The sequence below is a fragment of the Phoxinus phoxinus genome (genome assembly GCF_949152265.1).
Source record: "Phoxinus phoxinus genome assembly, chromosome: 21".
NCBI lineage: Eukaryota > Metazoa > Chordata > Actinopteri > Cypriniformes > Leuciscidae > Phoxinus > Phoxinus phoxinus.
Window position 1 is genome coordinate 20,702,108 of NC_136896.1, and position 26,675 is coordinate 20,728,782.

General features: G+C 45.0%; 2 protein-coding genes across 3 annotated transcripts in view; both read left to right on the forward strand.

Annotated features, from left to right (window-relative positions):
* LOC306989040 (uncharacterized protein) overlaps positions 1-26,675 on the forward strand; it is a gene marked incomplete at its 3' end in the record, with an annotated part of 978,518 nt that overhangs the window by 746,816 nt on the left and 205,027 nt on the right. The window lies entirely within an intron of this gene.
* The window catches only part of plxdc1 (plexin domain containing 1), a 245,503-nt gene continuing 240,630 nt past the window's right edge, over positions 21,803-26,675 (forward strand). Inside the window, exon 1 of one of the 2 annotated variants that reach the window (XR_013795634.1) lies at positions 21,803-21,910. Coding sequence is in view for 1 of the 2 variants with exons in the window: in XM_079595213.1 (XP_079451339.1) it covers positions 21,835-21,910 (76 nt within the window). In the remaining variant the exon portion in view is untranslated. The remainder of the gene's footprint in view (positions 21,911-26,675) is intronic. The other variant, XM_079595213.1, reaches the window with a different exon arrangement.

The window sequence follows — 26,675 nt, forward strand, 5'->3', positions numbered from 1 at the left end:
AGGGTTCAAATATTCTTCTAAACTTATTCATAAACACTTTAAGAGAATAAAATGATCAGAACTCACTCTTATTGAGACTTTGAAGCACACAGAAAAAGCTCACGTGGTAGCTGGTGCACGTGCAATATCACGTGTCTCTGTTCTCCCCTCTAACACAACATAAAGAAAAGTAAGTACTCAATGTTACAGTAATATATGAAATAAACTGTTATTTAACCTTGCAACAACTTTTTATAACATATTACAGATTAACTCACGCTCAATCTTCCCCAACACCTCAGGATTTCCTTTTCCCACGGAAGATCTCTCACGTGCAGGAACACAACACTCGTTTGAGCAGCGAAATCAACCATACACTCGACACTATCGCACGACTGTTGTCACCACAGATTTACTAAGTCAATCTCAACCTGGAAACGTTCTCTTTTTAAACGGTTTAATCGACTATTTCTCACTCTGTGTCTCTGTCTCAAACTGCGCTCTCTTTCAGTCTGACGCGCTCGCTCTCATCTGCGCATGCACACAGTCTTAAAGGGGACAGCGCACTCAGCTGAGTCAACGCAAACATAAGGGCAACTCACCAGGGAAATTAATTAAATATCAGGCTATTCCTGCCCCGGTTACACTCTCCCCTGCCTACAGTCAACGTCCTCGATGACTACAAACATGCTTTAATCATCCACTACTCCTTGTAGTTTTCCAGATGTATACAACACTATTCCAGCTAACACTTGGGAAAGAACATCGGGACTGAAAGACACAGAATTGCAAGCCGATTTAGGCAGTCTGTTTGGATTGCTATGAGCCCCAGCAGTAGACCGCTGGGTCCTGCGTGGTGAAGGACAGGGTGTATCCACCTGGGCACTCTCTGCCCTGGGCTTTCGGGGAACAGGAACTGGCCTAGTCACCACCACATCCAATGCTGAATCCTTTCTTTCTGTTTCAGGCTGAGAGAGCTGTCCGACAACACTCGCCTCATCCTCTACTGGTACTTCATCATTGCTCTCCGCTTCCTCTCCTATTTCAGCATCATCCTCTGACTGCATCACTGGCTGCTGCAACCTCCCAAGCACTTGTTCCACCGGATCCTCCTTAGTCCATCGGGTTTCCTCCACAAGCACGCATTCTGCATCCAGTGCAGGCATCCCTTCTACCAACTCCGAGGCAGGAACTTTTACAGGTGTCACTCTTCGCCTAGGCGTCGGCACTGGAACTGGTTTTGGACAGGGCCTGATGTCTGACCTATGCACTCTTTTTGCCAGACCTCCTCCCACCGGTTCCACGGTGTAGGTTGTTCCATGCACCTCTACCACCTTATACACTGTGGGTGCCCAGGCATCCTGGATCTTGTTCCGTCCTGGGGGACGATATCGTAAATACACCTGCTGACCCACTGCCACCTCTGGACAATACACCACATTCTCACGCTTGGCAACACGGTCCGCTGCCTTTCTTTCGGCATACTCTCGTGCTCTGGTGTGTGCATCCTGAAGCCGTTCCTTATGGACAGACAACCAGGTAGGCTCTGTCTCCCCTCCTGTCTCCTGACCCAGCAAGGCATCTACTGGTAAGTGTGGCTGCATTCCAAACAGCATGTAGTATGGAGAGTAACCGGTGGAAGAATGGGGAGTTACGTTGTAGGCGTACACCAGCTCAGGTAAGTACTCTGGCCACCTCCGTTTCTTATCAGGTGGTAATGAACGCAAGAGATCGTGCAGAGTTCGGTTGAATCTCTCACATTGCGCATTTCCCTGGGGGTGATGTGGCGTAGTGCGGGATTTCCTTACACCGTACAGTTTACAGAGCTCTGCAATAACAGCACTCTCGAAATTCCTCCCCTGGTCTGAGTGAAGACGCTGTGGCACACCATACTTGAGGAACCACTCCTTTAGAAGGACCTTTGCGGTAGTGTCCGCCTTCTGATTGCGGGTGGGGAACGCCTGGCTGAACTTAGTAAATACATCGGTTACCACTAAGACATTCTCCCGCCCATCTGATGCAGGCTCTAGTGTGGTGAAATCCATTGCGACCACCTCCAATGGGTGCGACGCCAAGAACGGGGCCCAAGGTGCTTGTATCTTCGGCTGCGGCATTTTGGCTAACACACACCGCTGGCACTCCTTCACCCACTTATCCACAGCATCACTCATCCCAGCCCAGTAACAACGCTGTTTGAGCAGGCCCAGCGTTCTCTCAATGCCCTGATGCCCCATCTGATCATGGACACTTTGCAACACCAGCTTGACCAGACATGCAGGGAGCAGCAACTGTCGGCATTCCCCATTGAACACATCGTCGATGACTCTGAACAACAGCCCCTCTCTCTCTTGGATCCTATCCCACTGCTTGAGCAACAACAACACTGGTCGAGACAAGCCTCTTCTCTCATGATTTGTGGGTTTCCTCTTCCTGTCCCAGAAACATTTAAGCAGGCTGATGGTCGGATCTTCCTCTTGAAACTGACGAAGCTCATCTTTCGTGTATCCAGGTAATGTTGGGGTATTTTCCAGGAGTTGTCCCTCTTCATTCCCTTGATCAAACGTGGCTGATTGGAGCTGTCCTGTCCCTATGTATCTAGGTCCTGCCATTAGCTCTGACAGATCAGCCTCCACTGCAGTCCCGGTGCGGAGCCCGCTGCAAATAGCCACACAGCCGTCGTACTCCGAATCTTCAGTTACCACCTCCATTCCCTCTAGCCCTGGTCTTCTAGAGAGAGCATCGGCTGCAGTGTTACACCGACCAGGACGGTACTGCACATCAAAATCGAATACTGCAAGCTGTGCAACCCACCTCTGTTCAACGGCGCCCAGCCTGGCTGTGTTGAGATGGCACAGGGGGTTGTTATCTGTTAAGACAGTAAACTTAGATCCCAGCAGGTAACTCCTGAACTTCTCTCCCACTGCCCACTTGAGTGCCAGAAGCTCCAGCTTCATACTGCTGTAGTTCCTGTCATTTCGCTCTGCACCCCTCAACCTCCGACTTGCATACGCGATCACAGTTTTCCTTCCCTCTTGCTGCTGGTATAGCACAGCGCCTAATCCCAGGTTACTGGCATCGGTCTCTAGCACAAACGGTAGGCTGAAGTCCGCATAACCCAGCGTTGGAGCACAGGTAAGCTTCTCCTTGAGGTGCTCAAAGGCCTGTTGGCATTCTGTCGTCCAGGAGTCCTTGAGCAACTTATTGGCCTGAACAACACTCCCCTGGCGAACACAAGTGTTAACCACATCATGGAGCGGACCCGCCACCCTAGAGAAGCCCTCCATGAATCTTCGATAGTAACTGCAGAACCCTAGAAAGGATCGCAGCTCCTTCAGAGTGTTAGGGATCGGCCACTGCTTCACTGCACTCACTTTGTCTGGGTCTGTAGACACCCCCTGAGCTGATACAACATGCCCCAGGAACTTTACTTCGGCCTGCAGAAAATGGCACTTTTCCACCTTAACCTTTAGCCCAGCCTCCCTCAACCTTTTTAGCACAGTCTCAAGCCTCACTAAGTGTCCCTCAAATGTATTTGAATAGATAAGCAAATCATCCAAATATACAAGTACCATTTGAAAGACCAGATCACTCATTATGCCCTGCATGAGGCGCTGGAATGTTGCAGGCGCATTACAGAGTCCAAAAGGCATCCTCTGATATTCATACAGCCCAAAGGGTGTAATGAAGGCTGTTTTGTCCCGGTCCTTCTCATGAACTGCCACCTGGTGATAGCCACTCGCAAGATCAATAGATGAGAACACCTTGGCCTTGCTCAAAGCATCCAGACTCTCGTCGATTCGTGGCAATGGGAATGCATCACGTCTAGTTTTAGAGTTCAGCTTCCTGTAGTCCACGCATAGCCGGAGACTCCCATCAGACTTACGAACTAACACCACCGGGGATGCATATGAACTGGAGCTTTCTCGGATGACACCCTTCTTGAGCAGTCCGGAGATATGGTCCTTTACCTCCTCAAATTGGTTTGGGGGTATTCGTCGGTATGGCTGTGAGACAGGGAGATCATCATTCAGGGGAATCTCATGTTTTACCAGGTCAGCATAACCAAGGTCTTCGTCACAGATGGCAAACACATCCAAGTATTTCACCAGGAGTGCCTTCAGCTCTGCCTGCTGTGTAGGGGTACCACCTATCTGCACTTTCTCCAATGGACACTGCAGGTCACTCCCAACCCCTGTCATTGATCTCTGGTGGACAGTAACTTCTTCATGATCTGCGGAGATACGATGGAATGAAACATCGCAGGAGCTACCCTCAAAGCGACGACCCTGGGTAAGTATCCCAAGTTTCAACTTAGGTGGCAACCACACATCCTCTGGTGACAAGTTTACTACCTGCACTGGGAACACTCGACTACCCGATGACACCAAGGTAGGAACCAGGACCAGGCCACCTGGCAATGATGTATTACCTGGTTCAAACAATCCTAAGCTCCTATTTCCAATCAGTTCCTTGTGTGTTTTTGCCTGAATTGTAGCAACTGAGCCTGCGGGTACATATGACTTATGTGTGCCTACCGTCCGGACCATAGCGGTTGCCTCCACTGGGATAGCCTCTTGCACCTGGTTAAAGGCGGCTCTCCAGTCAGCATCTAACGTCCCTTCCAAAGAATTGTCAAACTCAGCCAGAATCAACTGTTTACAGCGCTGCGCTATGTTCATGCCAAGTATGCCTGGGGGTGCAGAGTCGGTCACCCCATCATCCTCGCCACGAATCACCAAGAACCCGCACCCAGGTATAGTCAACCCCATTACCTGGATATCGAGCTCGACATACCCAAGGTAGGGAAGCGGCAATCTATTGGCAGCGGTGATCTTCAACCACTTGGTCGTACAATGCATGTCTTTATCTTCTCCATGAAGATGCTCTTTAAAGAAACTCTCTGTCAAAGTACTCACATTGCTGCCAGTGTCCAATAGGCACCTGACAGCTACCCCCCCAATGTGAATTTCGACTTCTGGGCACTTGCCCACTGCACGCTCCAGGAATCGCTCTTTAGTCAGGGTGTCACTTTTTGAGCCATCAGTGCCACCTCTCATTGCTCGGCTCTTCGCAATGGAGGCGCACAGTTTCCCTGAAGACTCTGGGACTCGGGTGTAGCTGGCACAGGGTTTTCATGGAAGCGTGGCACAGTGCATTGCCGGGCTATGTGTCCAACGCCTTCGCATCTCAAACAAATGGGTTGGCCATCACGGGTGTATTTTGGTTTAAACCTGGCCTTACTAGGACTCTCACCTCTTTGGTCGGGCCTCCGGACCGTGAGATCACGAACAGCATTGGTAAGTTCCCCGATTGCTTTCCCTTGTTGTGTAATTACCTTAATTACCTCTTGCAGCGCTACATTCAAGTCACTTGGTACGGTGGCGGACATTCTCGCATGCTCTACATTTTCCCCCACACCCACTAGGTTTCGGTTTCTAGCAAGATTAGCTGCACGGCGTCTCTCTTCCAAACACCACATGAGGGCCTCCTCACGGACGTCAAATAATGTAGCGTGGGGTCGCTCTCGAACTACCTTACGCAGTTCCCTACGAAGAGTTGAATCCCTCACCCCCTCTATAAACTGATCTCTCAATGCCAGCTGCATGTTTGGAACAATATGGGGTGACTGCTGGAGTGCAGCATTGAGCAGCAAGGATAGGGCGTGTGAATAATCACGAAAATCTTCACCATCTAATTGTTTCCGTGCATAAAATGCATGCAACAACTGGGGGGTGCTTCGCTTTTCCCTGAAGGCTGCCCTCAAATAGGAGAACATGTCTTGAGGCAACTTATCCTCCCCTCCCATACACAACCTGACTTCATCTAGAGCAGAACCCCTTAAGTGGGATAGGATAAAATCTACCTGATCCTCTGTGTTTAAACCCCTCACTCTGATTACTCTCTCAAGTTCCTCAATGAACTCATCCACATTTTGACAATCTTTACCCGGATCCCCACTGAAAGGTACAATTTGTTTTTCTCTTGGGATATACACATAAGATCTAGCAGGTACATTAGTCATGTTAGAAAGTGTCGACATTACTTGATCATGTCTCCGTCCCAACTCCAGGATCTGTGACTGTAACTGCGAGATGGGGTTACCTCCCTCAATGTCCATTTCCGGAACTGCAGCACCCGCACCTTGAATGTCCTCAGCCTGGGCGGCTGCATCGTCCATGCCCTCAGTGTCCATGACTCGCAATTGCAGAAAGTCTCAGTTCTCAAACAATCAGTTCGAAAAGCACCGTCCTTCACAATCTGACGCAGCAGTCCTGGTTTGCTGGCCCTCGGTCCTCCTGCAGCTCTCTTCAGGATGGCACACAATATTCTGCAGGTCCTTATAGCACTCAGCCGCTCTTAGCCACTACCATTGTTTGCACCCTACTATTTTAGCACTCTTATCACAAAAATAAACCAACCCCCAAACAAAAACGGAACCCCACTCCTGGTACCAAATTAGATGTGGCCGTTCAAACGTTATGCCAGGAAATAAGACACAGCCATAACATCTAAAGAAAATGGGTTCTTTTATTCCTGACTGAGCCTCAAATGAGACACAGCATTAATGTATATTTTTGTTCAGGAGAAAAGCAGTTCTAGAAAAATCTTCCAATTAATAAGTGGAATTGGCATAACAAAATAAACTGTCCAACTATCCTGCAATGAGTGCAGAAAAAGTGATAAGAGTCTTACAAAGCAAAAACAAATAATAAAAAAATGGTTTTCACATTGATAATCTCAGAAACAAATAAAATGAGTGCCAAAAACAATGGTAGTGACCTGTATGTGCCTAATGAAAGAAATAAAGAACAGCATACATGAGAAATCTGCACATTTCACCACATGAATACATTACATTCCACAGTTTGACCCCTTCTGTTCAAATCAATCAGAAATTAGACCCAACGAAATAGTATACACTTGAAACAGGGTTCAAATATTCTTCTAAACTTATTCATAAACACTTTAAGAGAATAAAATGATCAGAACTCACTCTTATTGAGACTTTGAAGCACACAGAAAAAGCTCACGTGGTAGCTGGTGCACGTGCAATATCACGTGTCTCTGTTCTCCCCTCTAACACAACATAAAGAAAAGTAAGTACTCAATGTTACAGTAATATATGAAATAAACTGTTATTTAACCTTGCAACAACTTTTTATAACATATTACAGATTAACTCACGCTCAATCTTCCCCAACACCTCAGGATTTCCTTTTCCCACGGAAGATCTCTCACGTGCAGGAACACAACACTCGTTTGAGCAGCGAAATCAACCATACACTCGACACTATCGCACGACTGTTGTCACCACAGATTTACTGAGTCAATCTCAACCTGGAAACGTTCTCTTTTTAAACGGTTTAATCGACTATTTCTCACTCTGGGCCCTATTTTAACGATCTGAAACGCAAGTGTCAAAGTGCAAAGCGCAAGTAACTTTGTGGGCGGATCCCGGCGCTGTTGCTATTTTCCCGGCGGATAAATGACTCTTGCGCCCGACGCAAATCTAAAAGGGGTTGGTCTGAAGTAGCTTCATTATTCATAGGTGTGGTTTGGGCGTAACGTGAAATAAACCAATCAGAGCGTCCTCTCACATTCCCTTTAAGAGCAGACGCGCTTGTTCCATGGCGGATTGCTATTATAACGGCGGATTTGCCAGCGCACGCCAGGAGCGGTTCACAGCCGAGGAAACCGACGTTCTCGTCAGGGCCGTAAAACACAGAGAAGTGACACTGGGGATGATGGGAGAAACCCACCCAAATTAGGTTAAACAGGCGTATAATTTGGGTAGCCTAAATGTGTAGCCTAATCTAGATTTTTTTATTTTTTTTATCTAGATAGATCTTTTTCACATCTTCACGGACATACCAATGATTTCCCTCGTGTGTTAATATTTTTCCTTGTAATAATGTATGATTTGCAAAAATGAAAACTGCTGCATCTGTTTATATTAGAGAATCAAAGTGGATGCGGGTTAACATTATGGCCAAGCACGCGCCCTTAAAATACCATATCACTAACGCGCAACGCGCCACTGTCTTTAGACTGTTTTTTTCTTGATCAATGGCGCAATTGCTTTCTAAAACTGGAAAATAGCACCATTGAAGTTTTGCGCCGGAACACGCCTTCTCTTTGCGCTGAACCGCCCCCGCGAGCGCAAGTTCATTTCCTAATTTACCGACGTGCGTCTGTGGAGGGAAAAGTCCGCTGTGCGCGGGTGCAAAATAGGAATGATACATGCGTCGGTGTACAAAGTCAATTGCGCTGGGTGCAAGATAGGGCCCTCTGTGTCTCTGTCTCAAACTGCGCTCTCTTTCAGTCTGACGCGCTCGCTCTCATCTGCGCATGCACACACTCTTAAAGGGGACAGCGCACTCAGCTGAGTCAACGCAAACATAAGGGCAACTCACCAGGGAAATTAATTAAATATCAGGCTATTCCTGCCCCGGTTACATATACTTACTATACTTAATGCTACTTTTGGTGCTGGTTTGTAGTCAATTAACATCCATTAGGTCAACGACGGAGATTCAGATCAATTCAATGTAAATTCGTCTGTCCATGTAATTTTCAAATGATTTATTTATAAATGACCGTCCAATGATATTTGAACTTCTTGTGCCAGATGACGATTGGTCGGTTTATTATGCATGACAAACAGGCTTCAGCGAATTAAGTAATATTTTAAAATATGTGTTATGTGGATTTTTAATTGAATCGACACGCAACCTTTTATTATAAAAAAAAAAAAAAAAGCTTTTTTTTTTTTCTGCCGTCGAGCCATACTCACTGAAAGACGCTCGAGAGCATCGGTTCCCAAGTAGACTGTGTGGGATACCTACGTGTACACTAGTACATTTTCATTTTAAAACGCATAACTTTTGCTACAGTTATGCCTGCCGCCCACACACTACTCCGGAGTTTTAGACCCTCGAAAATGGAGACTGTCAGTCAAGACCGAAGCAAGACACACGCACAACTTGACGCAAGTGACGCAACCCATAGCAACGCCTTATAGCAACGACACCTCAGACTGACAGAAACGTAAAAATAAACGTGAATTTAGGCTACTTTAGTCTTGTACACATTGTCATGTAAATTATAAGCAAATGCATTTTGTTTTATTGACCACAATATTATCAATGATATTTGTTTGAGAAGGGCACTTTTGATTTATTTTGAAAAAGGGCAGGGGCTCGAGCACCCAAAGCCCCCCCCCCCCCCCCCCCCCCCCCCGCACGTGCCTGTATGATTGCCATGTTCGTGCTAAATAGAGTGTAATTACACCTTTGCCATTAATATGTTTATAAGCAACTGAAAAAAAATTCAAATATCAGGGCATGTCAAAACATCTCAAGGACCCCAAAAACACCTTAGACCCCAGAGGGTTAACAATGTAGATTGTTTCAAAGCTGCTTTACAGCGATAAACGTATAATTTAAGGTAACAGATTGTTTTGGCTTTATAGCGGTTCTTGAATAATGTTATTTTCCAGCTAAAGTTAGTTTTGATTGATTCACTTCCGTCGAAAGGATAATTTGTTATTAAATTAGGGGCCGCTAAGACGACACTGTTCTCTCTACACAGATTTTAAACGCGAACCTGTGATAAACACTGATGGCGCTCACGTGCGCATCAAGAATTAATTCTATAGTTATGTGCGTTTGAATATATGTGCGCATGTTTGTAATTCTCTACAAACCAAGCCTTAAACTACTTGTTCTGCCTATAAATTTGATACAGAATTTCATTTTATCACTACGGGGGAGATACGCGAAATTTCCAGAGTGCTTTATCTGTAGAGAGGTAAAGGGATCCTCCATAGGGAGAGGCTAGTTGGCACTTCACCACTGCGTTGTCATCGGGTCCAGGCGAAGGTCCTTCGTCAGATCTGGATATGGCCTGGATCCGGCAGGCTGCGGGAAAACCTCGGGATAAACAAAGACACTAAAATTAGCGTAGATGCCATTCTTCTTATGATGTAACGAGTACATCAGGATTTAAGGGAAGTGTTCCCAGTTCCGGCTGACCTAATCTATACAGCCTAACATTGAGTTATAGAAGTCTATAATGCATTATGTGAATGCTAGGTCAAAGAGATGTGTCTTTAATCTAGCTTTGAACTGACAGAGTGTGTCTGCTTCCCGGACAATGGTAGGAAGACTGTTCCAAAGTTTTGGTGCTAAATAGGAAAAGGATTTACCGCCAGCAGTCGATTTTGATATTCTAGGTATTATTAACTGGCCGGAATTTTGAGATCGCAATAGACGTGAAGGACTATAATGCGTTAAGAGCTCACTCAAGTACTGCGGAGCTAAACCATTTAGTGCTTTGTAAGTAATCAGCAATATTTTAAAATGTATATTATGTTTAATAGGCAATGCAGTGTTGACAGAACGGGGATAATATGGTCATACTTCCTGGTTCTGGTAAGAACTCGAGCTGCTGTGTTTTGAACTAGCTGTAGTTTGTTTGTTAAGCGTGCAGGGCAACCACCCAGTAGAGCATTACAATAATCTAGCCTTAAGGTCATGAACTAATTGTTCCGCAATTGTCAATGAGAGCATATGGCGTAATTTAGATATATTTTTAAGATGGAAAAATGCGGTTTTACAGATACTAGACACGTGACTTTCAAATGAAAGATTGGTATCAAAGAGCACACCCAGGTTCCTAACCGACGACGAAGACTTAACAGAGCAGCCATCAAGTGTTAGACAGTATTCTAGGTTATTACGTGTGGAATTTTTTTGTACAATAATTAGAATCTCTGTTTTTTCAGAATTTAGTGGTAGGAAATTACTAGTCATCCAATTTTTTATATCAGCTATGCATTCCGTTAATTTTGTGAATTGGTAGGTTTCGTTAGGTTTTGAAGAAATATACAGCTGAGTATCGTCGGCATAACAGTGAAAGCTAATTCCATGTTTCCTAATGATATCTCCTAATGGTAGCATGTACAGAGTGAACAGCAGCGGTCCTAGGACTGAGCCTTGTGGTACGCCATACTGAACTTGTGATCGATAAGACATCTCTTCATTTACTGCTACAAACTGATAACGGTCAGATAAGTATGATTTAAACCATGCTAGTGCAATTCCACTAATGCCAACATAATGTTTGAGTCTATTTAAAAGGATGTTGTGGTCAATGGTGTCAAATGCAGCACTAAGATCAAGTAATACTAATAGAGAGATACAACCACGATCGGATGATAAGAGCAAATCATTTGTGACTTTAACGAGAGCTGTCTCGGTACTATGGTACGGTCTAAATTCGGACTGAAAATCCTTGCAGATATAATTTCTTTCAAGAAAGGAACACAGTTGTGAGGATACTGCTTTTTCAAATATCTTTGACAGAAAAGGCAGATTAGAAATCGCCCTGTAATTGACTAATTTTTTAGGATCAAGTTGCGTTTTTTTAACAAGCGGTTTAATCATAGCTAGCTAAAAGGTTTTTGGTACGTATCCTAGAGATAAAGTCCTGCAGTATCATTTTCCAGGCCCAGTTTCTCCACACATCTTCACAGCCTGCTTACCATCCGGTGAGTGACTCCAATTCCCCTAATCACCAGATCCTTCTCACCTGGTGACTAACAAGCTGTCTGCAGCTCGGCGCCACACCCAGCGCCAAAGCACCCAGGCAGAAAGGGTGTGGTCTGCAGCTCAGCTCAACACCTCCCACTCGATCTTCCCATGGAAAGTCTCTTATAGGGATAGCTTGTGAAGTCAAATGTTTTCCAGTCACCACTTGATGATGCTCGTCCTAGCAGGAGTGTATTGGGCGTGATGTACTGCACTGTATCTTCAAGGCTCTGCACCCTGGCGTCAATGGGCCGCTCATTTGCCAAATTAGCGGCGAGCTGAAGTGTCGTCTGAAACTCGCTGAAACAGAGCCCTGACTCTATTCCCAGACTCTGGAACGCCTTCTTCACAATCCGAACAGTTGCTTCAGCAGAGCCATTCCGATGAGGTGAATCAGCCGGCAGGATATTCCAGTGCCAGTCAGTTCCATTTTGAGCTGAGGTATCCTCCACAGCTGACCTATCCAGGCTGTCCAGGAACTGATACAACTCCTTCAGAACAGAACAGAACTTGGCACCAACAAAATTAGTCCCTGGATCAGACCATATATTTCTTAGGGTGGCCTCTAATTGCTGTGAACATCTATAAACCATTAGGAAGCTTTCAGTTGACATTGTGTTGGCGAGCTCCGTGTGGATTGCTCTGCTGACCATACAGCAAAATACGACTCCCCAGACTTTCATTGTGACTCTTTTCCTAACATCATCTTTGACCTGATAAGTTCCAAACAGGTCAACTGCTGTGAACTCAAATGGAGATGCTGGCCTGGTTCTCTCTTGAGGCAGATCACCCATCACTTGCTGACATCTTCTCACTCTGGCTTTCTTGCAAACCACACAATTCTCAATTACTTTTCGAGCAATTATTCGTCCCTTGATGACCCATGCTCTCATTCTTACCTTCAATAGAGTCGCAGCCACACCTTCGTGACCCTTGCTGTGAGCTTCCTGAACCAGCAATGTTGAGACCCAGGCGCTGCAAGGTAAGAGGGGGACACCAACTCTGTCTTCATTAAAGGCTTGGACTCACCCACCACAAACCAGTAACTCGGTTTCTTCCTCTTTGAAGACTACCAGCTATTGTGGTTGCTGGAAAGGTCACCCCTTCTTGTGTGGCAAGGAAAAGATCTCTTAAAGCATCTTGGCCCTCTGTCATAGTGATGACCCCGGCAGATGAAACCGCCTCTCACTTTGGAGCTCCCAGGATCTTATTTTTACCTGCAAAGCATTTTGCTGCCCTCCAGACCCAGACGATCGTCTTAACCAGGTGAGTCAGGTTGCTGAACCGTCCTTCATCCACCAGGTTTCGGACAGCAGCACCAGCAGGTGGCCTTCGATGCTCCCGGTCTGGTGGCTCCTTCACCTGAGCTCTTGTGAGAGCCGCAGCAAATGATTTCTTCTGCATTCTTCCAACACTGTCTCTGGCAGTTGCTGATACATCCTTTGCAGACTTAATCGGCCACTCCTCAACTGGTAGACTCAGGAACTTTGGTCCTTGCTGCCATGGTGAATCTTCAGTCAACTCTTTTGGGCCAGCCCCACGAGTAATGATGTCAGCGATGTTCAGAGATCCAGGAATCCACCACCAATCCTGAATATGTGTGCTGGTTTGGATTTCTCCAATCCTTTTGTCAAAACAGGTCTGGAACCCATAGCTCTCACGTTGAATTGAACAAAGTACTGTTTGGCTATCAACAAAGTGGTACCACTGCTTTGAACGGCCATGTCGTTCAAAGTACCTCTTTAACCAAGCGGCGAAAACTGCTCCACATAGCTGTGCCTTGACTGCTTCCCCCTTGTGGTCTAGGGGAGCCAGCTTAGCTTTGGACTCCACCAGCCTCACCGTCTGACTGTGGTCACAGTCCAACCGCAGATACAGGACGGCACCATAAGCATGATCACTGCCATCAGAAAAGGTAATTGCATCAGCCTCAGCTGGCACGCTCACTGGTGTCAAGGCTCTAGGGAACTTGACTTTGCTCAGCTCAGCGTATTCTTCAAAAAGGCTGATGGCATCTTCTCTGAGCTTTTCTGGTAGCGCAAGGTCCCAAGTGTCTCTGACGGTACTACATTTGGATTTGGCCTCTTGAAATGCTCTCCGAACCAAAATGGCTCCTTTCTGCTTTACAGGCGTCGTCAGACCAACTGGGTCGTACAGCCCAGAAACTTGGCTAAGCAACTCTCGTCGTGTCAGTGGGTCTGGCGTCCGAGCTCTCACCTCTTCCAGTTGAAGGTCTTGGCCAAGTCTCATCTTTCTCTTCCTCTTTGAGAAGTTTATCCCAACCATAACATGAAGCTTGTCATCCTCCAGGGTATAGCCGAGGCCAGCTTTGTTATCCTCCTCCTTAAGCTGATTTGGCAGGATTACAGTCTTTGGAGTAACCTCCTGTTCCTGTTTTCCAACAGACTCCCTCCTACTTTTACCAGAAAAGACCCACGTCTTCAACTTAACCCTCTGGGGACCAAGGTGTTTTTGGGGTCCTTGAGATGTTCTGACATGTCCTGACATTTGTGCTTTTACATATTAATGGCAAAGGTGTAATTACACTCTATTTATCACAAACAGGGCTACCATAATATGTGAGCAACATGCATGTACATGTTTGTATTTTTGAGAGAATAATGTTTATGCATGGTTATTCAAAAAACAAAAAATTAAAGTGTCTGAAATGATGCCACAAAACACATTGTAAAAATGTGTTCAGAATACTTTTGAGTAATGGACGTTGTCGCCTAGAGTTTTTCCTTCAAACTGATCTGAAAATCATTCTGACTAATCATTCACATAAAACAATACATTGATTTACATTTTGTAAAACCCTTTTTGTTTGGGAAGGCAATATGCGCAGGGGCGTGACTGATCCAACACATCATGTATAGTAAGTGAGAAGACAATGGCCCGCATAATGAGCCTTTCATTCAGGTGTGTCACACAAGAAAGAATGTGAGGACAAAATAAGTGAGGACAAAATATATATATCCAAATATAAATTAAAATCAAAAGCACATTTTTAGTACATAGTCATACATGGAAACAAATCCTGTTCAAATAGGCTATATGAGCCATTCTACAGGATTGGTTCAAAGTTAGATTTGGAAACTTTTCTTTTTTTGAACAATTTTTTTTTATACATGCAAATTGTATAATATCCAAGGTAAACATTTCTAGTAATTGTGCAGTTAATTCTCATACTGTATTTTCAGAAAGTTTTGGAATACATCCTCTGCCCAAATGTGTTACTAATACAAAACAATAATAAATAATTTAATCAGAAGGCTTATACTGACCTATAAAGATTATTTTACATCTACCTTGTAAATATATTTTTTGCTATTTTATTAAAAAGTGTTAACATGTAAATCAACAACAATTGCAATTAACAATATTTCAAGTGTAATCTTTCTTTTTTTGAAGTATCATGCATATTTCAAAGTTAAGGATTCATTAGTTGTCACGAACACACACAGGAAAAGGTAGATCCAAGCGCAGTATTTATTTGGGGAAATCCGTACTCACAACCAGTCCAGGCAAGGGTCAAAATCCAAAATGGCAATCCAAAAACATGAAACAAACACTAGAAAACAGGATTGAAAGCACAACGGAAGTGTGGGGACAATATACAAGGACTCCGTGACAAACACTGAAACAGACAGGGTATATATACACACAAGTGCAAACAAGGTGACGAGAAACAGCTGAAGGAAATTAACAATCAGTGACAGACAGGATTATGGGAAATGTAGTGAAAATGCCTAGACACCGTGAAAACTGAGACCTCTAATGTTAAACCCAGGGAACCACCAGACACTGTGACATAACCTCCCCTCTACGGAGCGGCTACCAGACGCTCCAAGACCACAAGAAACAATCAAAACAAGAGTCCAGGCGGGAGGTGGAAAGGTGGAGGATCAGGGGGTGGGATGGGGGGCCAGGTCCATGGAGGGGATCAGGAACAAGGGGGAACGGCTTAAGCGGCAGCCAGGGCGAAACAGACAGTCCATCGGGCGGCCAGGGCGAAGCAGACAGTCCATCGGGCGGCCAGGGCGAAGACGACCCCTCGGGCGGCCACGGCGGAGAAGACCCCTCGGCCGACGACCAGGACGAAGACGACCCCTCGGGCGGCCACGGCGGTGAAGACCCCTCGGGCGGCCACGGCGGTGAAGACCCCTCGGGCGGCCACGGCGGTGAAGACCCCTCGGGCGGCCACGGCGGTGAAGACCCCTCGGGCGGCCACGGCGGTGAAGACCCCTCGGGCGGCCACGGCGGTGAAGACCCCTCGGGCGGCCACGGCGGTGAAGACCCCTCGGGCGGCCACGGCGGAGAAGACCAGGGTGAAGACGACCACTCGGGCGGCCACGGCGGAGAAGACCAGGGTGAAGACGACCACTCGGGCGGCCATGGCGCTGAAGACCCTGGCTCAGGAACAGTCACAGACACCACCGGTTCAGGAACTGGAACAGCAACAGACATCACCGGCTCAGGAACTGCAACAGACACCACCGGCTCAGGAACTGCAACAGACACCACCGGCTCAGGAACTGCAACAGACACCACCGGCTCAGGAACTGCAACAGACACCACCGGCTCAGGAACTGCAACAGACACCACCGGCTCAGGAACTGCAACAGACACCACCGGCTCAGGAACTGCAACAGACACCACCGGCTCAGGAACTGCAACAGACACCACCGGCTCAGGAACTGCAACAGACACCACCGGCTCAGGAACTGCAACAGACACCACCGGCTCAGGAACTGCAACAGACACCACCGGCTCAGGAACTGCAACAGACACCACCGGCTCAGGAACTGCAACAGACACCACCGGCTCAGGAACTGCAACAGACACCACCGGCTCAGGAACTGCAACAGACACCACCGGCTCAGGAACAGCCTCTGGCTGGGCGGAACTCAAGTGCTTCCCCCAAGCGTGCAGAACCGGCAATGAGTAAAACCCAAAGACAGCTCTCCTGGCCGTGGCAGGACTGATGGTGGGCTGTTCGGGGACGGCCTCCGGGACGACAGCGGGCTGTTCCGGCACGGCAGGCGTGACGCGAAGCTCAGGCTCGGCAGGCGTGACGTGAGAAGTTTCTGGCTGGGCGGAACTCATGTGCTTCCTCTGTGCGTGCAGTACAACCACCACATAAAAAAGGAAGACAGCCCTCCTTGCCGTGGCAGGACTAATGGTGTACAGCCCCGGGGCGACCTCCGGGACGACAGCGGGCTGCTCGGAGGGGACGGCCTCCGGGACGACAGCGGGCTGCTCGGAGGGGACGGCCTCCGGGACGACAGCGGGCTGTTCGGGGACGGCCTCCGGGACGACAGCGGGCTGCTCGGAGGGGACGGCCTCCGGGACGACAGCGGGCTGCTCGGAGGGGACGGCCTCCGGGACGACAGCGGGCTGCTCGGAGGGGACGGCCTCCGGGACGACAGCGGGCTGCTCGGAGGGGACGGCCTCCGGGACGACAGCGGGCTGCTCGGAGGGGACGGCCTCCGGGACGACAGCGGGCTGCTCGGAGGGGACGGCCTCCGGGACGACAGCGGGCTGCTCGGAGGGGACGGCCTCCGGGACGACAGCGGGCTGCTCGGAGGGGACGGCCTCCGGGACGACAGCGGGCTGCTCGGAGGGGACGGCCTCCGGGACGACAGCGGGCTGCTCGGAGGGGACGGCCTCCGGGACGACAGCGGGCTGCTCGGAGGGGACGGCCTCCGGGACGACAGCGGGCTGCTCGGAGGGGACGGCCTCCGGGACGACAGCGGGCTGCTCGGAGGGGACGGCCTCCGGGTCCTTGGGGAGGCTGAAGGTCTTCCTCCTCCTCCGCTGTTTCTGGCGGAAATGTGCAGGCTCTGGACTGGACGGGCACCACGGCGAACAGTTCTCTGGGCTGGGCGGAATCAGCGGCGGATGGAACTCTGGGCTTGACCTCACCAACCTAGGGCCGAAGAGGGGCCAGAGTGGAGAATGGTGTCTTGCTTCCACTCGACCACCTCCTCCACTGCGGCCTCCACGGGTCCCGCGAAATTTGACCAATCGGGTGCCCTCTAAAAATTGTCTTCTCTCCCATTCGGTGGCTGGGGAAGAGACATTAAAAAACATACTGCTGGATCTTGTGATGACGGAGTCCTTCTGTCACGGAACACACACAGGAGAGAGAGATCCAAATGCAGTATACTTTAATAGGGTAATCCGTACTCACAAAATTAGTCCAGGCAAGGGTCAAAATCCAAAATGGCAATCCAAAAACATGAAACACAAACACTAGAAAACAGGATTGAAAGCACAACGGAAGTGTGGGGACAATATACAAGGACTCCGTGACAAACACTGAAACAGACAGGGTATATATACACACAAGTGCAAACAAGGTGACGAGAAACAGCTGAAGGAAATTAACAATCAGTGACAGACAGGATTATGGGAAATGTAGTGAAAATGCCTAGACACCGTGAAAACTGAGACCTCTAATGTTAAACCCAGGGAACCACCAGACACTGTGACATTAGTTTGATATAGCCTAACGTTACATTGGAACAAACACTATAACATCTTAGTTGATGAGTTTATTTTTGACAAAACATACTATATATTTAACATATGAGCAGAAACTGGCTAAAAAAAGCTTATCTGATGTCTATTTTACAGTAAAAACGTTATAGTCTATACAAAACTAGTCACAAGTAGCAACAGCGCGCATATATACCGTTCATTCATCACACACAAAAACGCAATTCATATATAAACAGTATTTTTGCGGTTTACAGACACTGTTCCATATCGCGATTACAACAAAGCATATAAGAATAAAAAACTTACTACTAATCCTCAACTACTGGATCCATTGCTCCTTGAAGTGAAACCAGCACTTCTGAGGTAAGTTTCCCAGGAATTATTCTTCACAGCCTCGCAAGATGACACAGTACATTCATTTGATTAAACTTGATGTGTTTATCGAGCTGATGTGACCGGTTTGCATGTTTGCATGTGCCTCAGATCATTTGCGTTTAATTAAATGGGTCGTTCAAATCTTTTAAGTTGTTGCACTTGTGATAATGCGTCGTAGGTCACATGATAACGTCAACATGGCAGATGTCCGGTTCGCATTCATACTTAACGAGATTTGGCTATAAAGTACCTACTCTTTTAGCGCTCATTAAGTAAGTACTTATTGAAATTAAGTACCTACTCATTGAGTATGCGATTTCGAACACAGCCATGGTCACGGCCCAGACAGGAAGCGCAGAGGATGTGACGGTCTCCACCAAAGAGAGGGCCTCTGTACGAGGCTCAGGTGGTTCGAGGCATTTGCAACAATGCCTCAATTTTCCTCTTAGCGGACACACTAATGCGTTAAAAGGATATATAGCGCGCCGGATGGCACAGCAGAACAGAAGGCTGAAGGTGCAAGGCAGGTGGCTTGTTCCACTGAAGTTTGCTGGTGAGTTCGCTGAAGGAGATAAAATCTGGAGTTCCTAGACGAGGCGTGGTCCTTTTATAGTCGTAGACCATGCCCATTCTGGCGGGCTCTGACGTGCCAGGGCGCGAAGTGCCCTGATTGGTTCACGCGTCTGAGCCGCCTTGCCATAGGTTCGTGCAGTTGCCGCAGCACAGCCAATGACTGCGCTGACGTTCATATGTGCCTGCTGTAGAGCTGCACTGCGTTTTAAAATTTTGGCTTCAATATTCTCGAGAAAATGAGTTTTCCCATAGTGTAAGCTAGCCTTACGCAATACAAGAGAGGGAACAAATGCTGACACTCAAATTCAAAATGAGCATTTTTTAAAAATGTAATTAAAACTTTCATACTTGTCATGAAACGTCTTGAGTACCTTCAGGGCATGGTGCCGATGGCAAACTGAGTTTTGTAATGATACACCAATGCATGTGTAAAATATAGCAATTTATGTCAGAATACTGTATTTGTCACAGACACCAGCTCAGTCACCAACTCTGTAACCTGTCTGCACTACACTTCCCAGCATCCCTTCTGGTCCACACCTGCACTCAGTCACAGGGGCGTGTCTAGAGGGGGGGCACGGGGTGGCACCGGCCCCCCCTGGAATATGATTGGCCCCCCCTGGTGCCCCCCCTCCAATCTCATTGGGTTAGATTTGCTGTCAACCAACCTGAAAATGCCCACCGCACCATTGGACCAGAGCGCTGTCAATCACTGTTTGATTATTTGAGACTAGCGCGAACGCGAAGAAGAAGTGATCACAGTTGCGCGTTTTTAAATCAGGAGGAAAGAGACACCACCGCACCATTGTCAATCACTGCTTGATTTGAGACTCGCGCGAAGAGGAAGCACAGTTGCGCGTTTTTAAAACAGCAGGAAAGTATGTAAGTTACACACTAAATATATTTTGAAATATCGAAGCTACAAGCCCAGTGTGAATTCCCGCACGACGCTGCAGTTAACAGTCATAAAGTGCGAGATAAGATTTAAATAGCTAAACTAAACAGCTATTTTAGATATAGGCCTAGAAGTTTTAAACGAACAATAGAAACAATCAGTATGCAAAGTATCCAAAGCTCAGCTTTGGGAAAGGAAATATAGCTACAGGTCAGCATACTGTGCCCAGGATGAGACCTGGATAACATTTTACAATGTATTTCTATTTAACACCGATATACTGTATGTGTTTTCCCGCTAATTACAGTGGATATAAGTGCAATTAAATAACACAATCACCTATTAAACATATTTCCATTATTATTGTAAAATATAGGCTAGCTAGGCTATATTTGTGTACCTCGAATGTGTATAAGTATTGGAATAACAAAGACGGAATGGAATTGGAAAGCTGTAGTTATCCAATGTTTTTGCCTTAAAACACCTTGAAATACACATGTGTAGATCAAGAAAGACAAAAATTCCTCGGGGGGGCATGCCCCCGAACCCCCCTAGTAAGATTACTTTTCAGACCTCAGTAGGCTATTTAGAAAACTCTGTATACGACCCTGGGTGAAGACCATTTGTGCAAAAATATTTCAGTACCCGCTCCCTCATTAACTTTGGGCTCAGTCACTGTTATAAATATGAAGGGAGGGGTCCCTGGCTCCAAAAAGTTTGACAACCCCTAATCCATGCAAAAAAGAAAAATGTAATACCATCTATATTTTGGTGATCGTGCTTAATATTTTCTAAACCAGTATTTATTTTCAGTTGAATTTTCTGATTGGCCCCCCCTGACTGGTTCTTGGTCCCCCCTGTGCCCCCCCATTTAAAATATCCTGGAATCGCCCCTGCTCAGTCAGCCATCACCACATCTGCTGCTGATCATCAGCAGATACTGATTCCCTGCACCTGCACTCCCTCATCAACACAGCCTATATCAACCTCCATCAGTCTCGTCAATGTTATATTGCTATGTAAACAGTTCACTTAACTGAACATTCACCTGTGATCATCAAGTCTCCTGTCTGTCATCCATATCTCCAGTCATCATTTTCAACCTTCACCTGCACAGAGTTTCCTTTTCAGTCATCGCCAGTTAAGTCTTCATCACCATCATTTCACCATCGTCTGGTTCCCGCTGTTGTCCCATCACTCTGCTTTTACTTGAATAAACCATTTCACCTAACCATCTGTCTGTTCCCTTCTGTGAGTGTGACAGTATTTTAGTTAATGACAATATCATGTTTTGTTTAATTTTAGCACAACTTAGTGGCACAGTTCCACTGCTTTTTTGTGTGTCCTCAAAGTGTCCCATACATGAAAATCGAACAAACCGTCTAGGAGGAGTTAAAAAAAATTTGACTGCACCCATGGCATCATTTTCCATCATGAAATTGTATGCCATGGGTGCAGTCGAATTGTTGTGAGCCAAGGAATCCCGTACGGTTCAATTTTTTAGCATGCACATTTTTTTTTTCTGTAACTATGCTCTGGATGCTGTTTTTTTATGTAGTGTATTGAATGCTCTGTAGTGTTTATATATTGCCTGATGTGTGTATGATCTGAAAGATTTGTTTAAATTTGAGAACAGGTGAAATGGTTTAAGGTTTTTTCTTCTTTTTTTTGCCGAAAGAGTCAGTGGTTTTGTGAATGTAGTTAGAAGATATGTCTTTTTATTTAATGTCACTGAAAGAGGGGGAAAAGCCAGAAGGGGAGGGGGAAAAAGAAAAGGATGGGGATGCGTACAGGGAAGAGGAGAGTATGTAAAACTCAGCTCAGAGAAAGGAGGGAGGTGACAGGAGGAGAAAAAGGAGGAGTAAGAAGATAGGACAGGAGAGTGGAGAGCGAGAGAAGAATTGTGAGGTGGACATGGGTCTGTGTACCGTGGTTTTGATCTGTTTCTTGCAGGCAGAGCTGCCCAAAGTGTGGGCTCAGGAGCAGAGAGGTAAGACATTATTGAACACTTACAGAGTAAAACTGAATTAACAACATGTAAGACATGCTCATTTTCATTGATATAAACATGACACTGAAACACAAAATAATTTAAACAGTTAATTTGTGTAATTCCATTCCAATGGATGACATATAGATGACAATGGGCAAATATTTTAACTTATCTTGTTTGTTTATCTACACTTAACTATGTTGTTCTGTTGAGATTGACAGATATTTTGGATCCCAGAGATCCCAATGATGCATGTATAAACATAATAGCTGTAAATTCTAAATGTAATTTCTTATTTGCACGTCAAATTTGTTAAACAGACCTAATAAAATTCCAGTAGACTATTTATTTATTTATTTATTGATAAATAAACCCTAGGTTGTATCATAAATTAGGCATGCATTTTAAAAATACACATAAATACATGCATGCATAAATACATGATTGTTATCCAGTACAGTAATGTTGCTTCCGTTTAAGGTTACTTTGACTCAAAAGCAAGCACACACACATGCACAAAAAAAAAAGAAAAAAAAAGGTAAACAAACAAATATGAATTCATATTATTAATAACTGTAATTTTAACATATTTTATATAAAATTGACATTTATACATAAAAATAACTATGTAAAACAAAATTTGTACAGTATATAAAAATGAGAAATGTATTGCTTTTTAAAAACATGCATTATTTATTCATGCATTCATTAACATTTATTCAAAGATTTGCACAATCTTGTTTGTTTCAATATTAATATAAGCTTATTGTAGTTAATTGTTTGGATCTCAAATTTAGGATTAAAGGATATTTTGTTTAAACAGGCAATCTTGTAGCTAGTGCTAGCAACGTGAAGGTCATGAGTTTCCCAGGGAATGTGTGAACTGAAAATAAAAGCTTTAATGCTACAGAAGTTGCATTAAGTAATAGTAAATGTATTATGTATTTCAGTGCCACTAGAATTAACAAATTGAACTAAAAAACAAGATTCTGGACAATGTTTTCCATTAGTTGGTAAATAATACAGTCCCACCCTTGGTTGAGGGTTAACTATGTTTGTCTTTCAAGCTTACCTCTTTGTCTGTTAAACAGTGTGTGTTTTTCTGCGCATATAGACTTAAGTGTAGTGGTTCTTAGTTCCAGTCCAGGTGACCCACCACTGTTAAATAAGATAGAAAATGTGCCGATAAGAGGGTCACCATGATCAGAATTTAGAACCATTGCATTGGTGCATATGCTCATGCTTGATTAGATGCTGTGTGTAGGCTGAAGGTCAGTGTTCTGCTTTATTGTGTGCATCACAATGCATCTCAACTTTATATTTAACATATGTCTATCAGAGGACAGGGAAAGAGTAGCACAATGTTTCTGGGTCATGCGACATGGGGTTTTATCAACGTTGCGCCTATTAAGTCCTATAAGGCTAAGTTTGGGAGTTTATATTTTTTATTTTTCATTTAGGCATCCACAGAAAAAGATCAAAGTCATGTGAGCATATGCATATATGTGCACTGTACACAAAGAACAATCCTACATATCAGCTTGGCCTGTTTTATACGTTTCTCTCTCTCTTTTTTAACTGCACACCCCCAATGTGTATTTCTGTCCTCCTTGGAGATACTGTATTTTTAGCAGGCCTGGTTCTTCTCTCTGCCAGGCAGCGCTGCTCTACTTTCACTGGCCTCTCTGTCCCTCCCACACTTCTCTTTTCTATGGTCCCTCTGATAGTATATGTACATGATATACTGAGCGTGAGATCCAGCGAAATATGTAACAGACAGCTAATGAATAGATGAGGATAAAGGCTGTGTTTGAGCATGACCATACAGAGAGCACACAGTGACATATCACACACTGAAGTCTGAACAGAAGTACTACACCTGGTCATCACCACATGCTATACACACCTGAGGGCTTGAGTCAAGTGCACTGTGCACACTGTCATCTTTCATGTTTGAAGTCTGCAACAAGCACTGCATGCTAAGGCTACTCTCTCACAAACATTATAACAAACTTCAGACTGGTTTAAAATTTGGTTCTACTAGTTGTTGTGGGCACACTGTCCTGGTAAACTAAATTGAGAATTTTTTTTAACGGAAATGATGGCGCCAGTGTGTTCGGCAAGCCGTCGTCTGTTGTCTATGTCCTCTCTGTTGAGTTTATTAGTCTTGTTTGTGTGCTTGTCTGCACAAAAAATTACCACAGCGCTTGTTTACGATCGCTCGTTTCTTCTCAATATACGAAGGACTGTTGAAATCTTCTCAGATCCGAATTATAGGGGGTACAAGATTCCTGATCCTCCTTTTTCGACCTTCCTGCCATCTGAAATATGCCGACTACCGGCATGCGAATACCACCAGAGAAAGAAACGGTATCGAAGACGGGGAACACGTGGCGGTGTGTTGGTACGCGTGAGGAGGGACCTCCGTGCCTCGCTGCGCGAAGGCCCGAGTCACACGGATCTTGTGGGTCTGGTTTCCAGCTGTGACCATGGCCGGTTTTTGTACTCTTTTAAGCACTCTCCCGACTTCGTCTACCCCGAACAAATACGACCAGTGCTATCGTCAAGGAGGTTGTCTAGAAGATCACGTGTTTGCGGAAGAGGAGCAAATTTCTGCAACCTTCGTCCATTGGATTATTAATTGTCGCTGCAGCATCAACACAATCTTAAAACACGCTACCATCAACCCACATATCAGGAAACAGATTGCACTGAGGACGTGAAGATGGCGTTACTAAATGTAAGATCGATTTCAAACAAGACATTCACAATTAATGAACACATTTTATCCCTTGGGCTTGACTTTTTGTTTATTACTGAGACGTGGCTACATGCCGGTGAACTTGGACCGCTCACTGAAGTCTGTCCTAAAGACTATACATTTTTTAATACGACACGGTCAGTTGGTCGTGGTGGGGGCTTAGCTACTATTTATAGAGACAAGTTTAAATGCCGTCTATCTGCTACAGAATTGTTTTCCAGTTTTGAAGCACAGCTATTTAAGAAAGATGGCTGTAATTCAATTTGATGTATATTAGTTTACAGACCCCCAAAGTATAACAAGGATTTTATAGATGAATTTTCTGATTTTTTATCTTCTGTTGTGCCAAATGCAGATAGGATTTTGATATTGGGCGATTTTAACATACATGTTTGTTGTCCTTCTAAACCGATGGTTAAAGAATTTCTTCAAACTATTGATACTTTTAATCTTTCACAGTCTGTCCTTGGTCCTACTCATAAACAAGGGCACACACTTGACTTGATCTTATCATATGGCTTTTCAGTCAGCAACGTAGTTATCAAAGAATTTTTTCAGTCTGATCATAAGATTATTTCTTTTAATATAGATATTCCTAGTCCTGAACCATTCTATGTGCCGGTAGCCCGGTATGCTCGCTCTTTTAACTCATCTACATCTGAAAAATTCCTAGATGCTTATATTAGTTCCCCAAAAACTCATGAAATTGAGTCAAACTGTCTTGGAGCAAACCTTGATGAGTTAGTGAATATGTTCAATATGTTATGTTCAAGCATACTGAATGTCGTTGCCCCGTTTAAACTGAAGAGAACTAGAAGTTGTGTACACCCTTGGTTTAATGACAATACTAGGGCTATTAGACAGAAATGGAGGAAAGCTGAAAGGAAGTGGAAGAGGGACAAATTACAAATATCTTATGAATGTGTTAGAGACTGTATGATCCAATATCAAAAAGTCGTTAAGTTTGCAAAAGCAAAATATTTTTCAGAGCTCATTGCTAAAAACGCACACAGCCCGAAAATACTATTTAATACTATAAATAAGGTGTTGAATCCGATTTCTAATTTATATCCTGATCCCTCTCCTACGGTCTGCGAAAACTTCCTTAAGTTTTTTTGCGACAAAATTGGTGCTATAAGATCATGTATTTTGGACTCTTCTTCCTTGGACCTACCTCAGTCAACACAGTCACAGATTTTAACAAATTTATCTGAGTTCTCTCCAGTGTCTCATAGTCATCTGCAACACATTTTTCAACAAATGAAGTTCACCTTTTGCTCACTGGATGTTATTTATCCTCGCCTTTTATCAGATATACTCGATTTTATTAGTCCTAGCTTACTGTCAATAATCAATGGTAGCTTAGTTAGTGGGTTAGTTCCATCTTACTTTAAACATGCCATTGTGCAGCCGCTGCTCAAAAAGCCAAATCTTGATCCAACAGTTTTGAATAACTATCGTCCCATCTCTAAATTACCATTTTTGTCAAAAGTTTTGGAGAAGGTTGTGTTCAATCAGCTTTCTTCTTTCTTACAGGAAAATGGTATTTTGGATAAATATCAATCTGGTTTTAGATCACAGCACAGTACAGAGTCTGCACTGCTTAAAGTATTAAATGACTTATTTCTGATTGTCGACTCTGGTAAATGTGCTGTTTTAATTCTGCTGGATCTTAGCGCGGCATTTGACACTCTCGACCATGGCATTCTTCTAAATCGTTTAAAGCAAATTGGGATCCAAGGATGTGCTTTGAACTGGTTTGCCTCATATTTAAAGGATCGAACCTTTTCAGTAGAGACAGGAAATTACCTATCATCTCGTGCACCAGTTTTATACGGGGTTCCGCAGGGCTCGATTCTGGGTCCTGTTTTATTCTCCTTATACATGCTTCCATTGTATACTATTTTTAGCAAGTATAATGTATCATACCACTGCTATGCAGATGATACTCAGTGTTATGTCCCTTTACATCCAAAGGATGACTCTAGTTTGCAGTGTTTA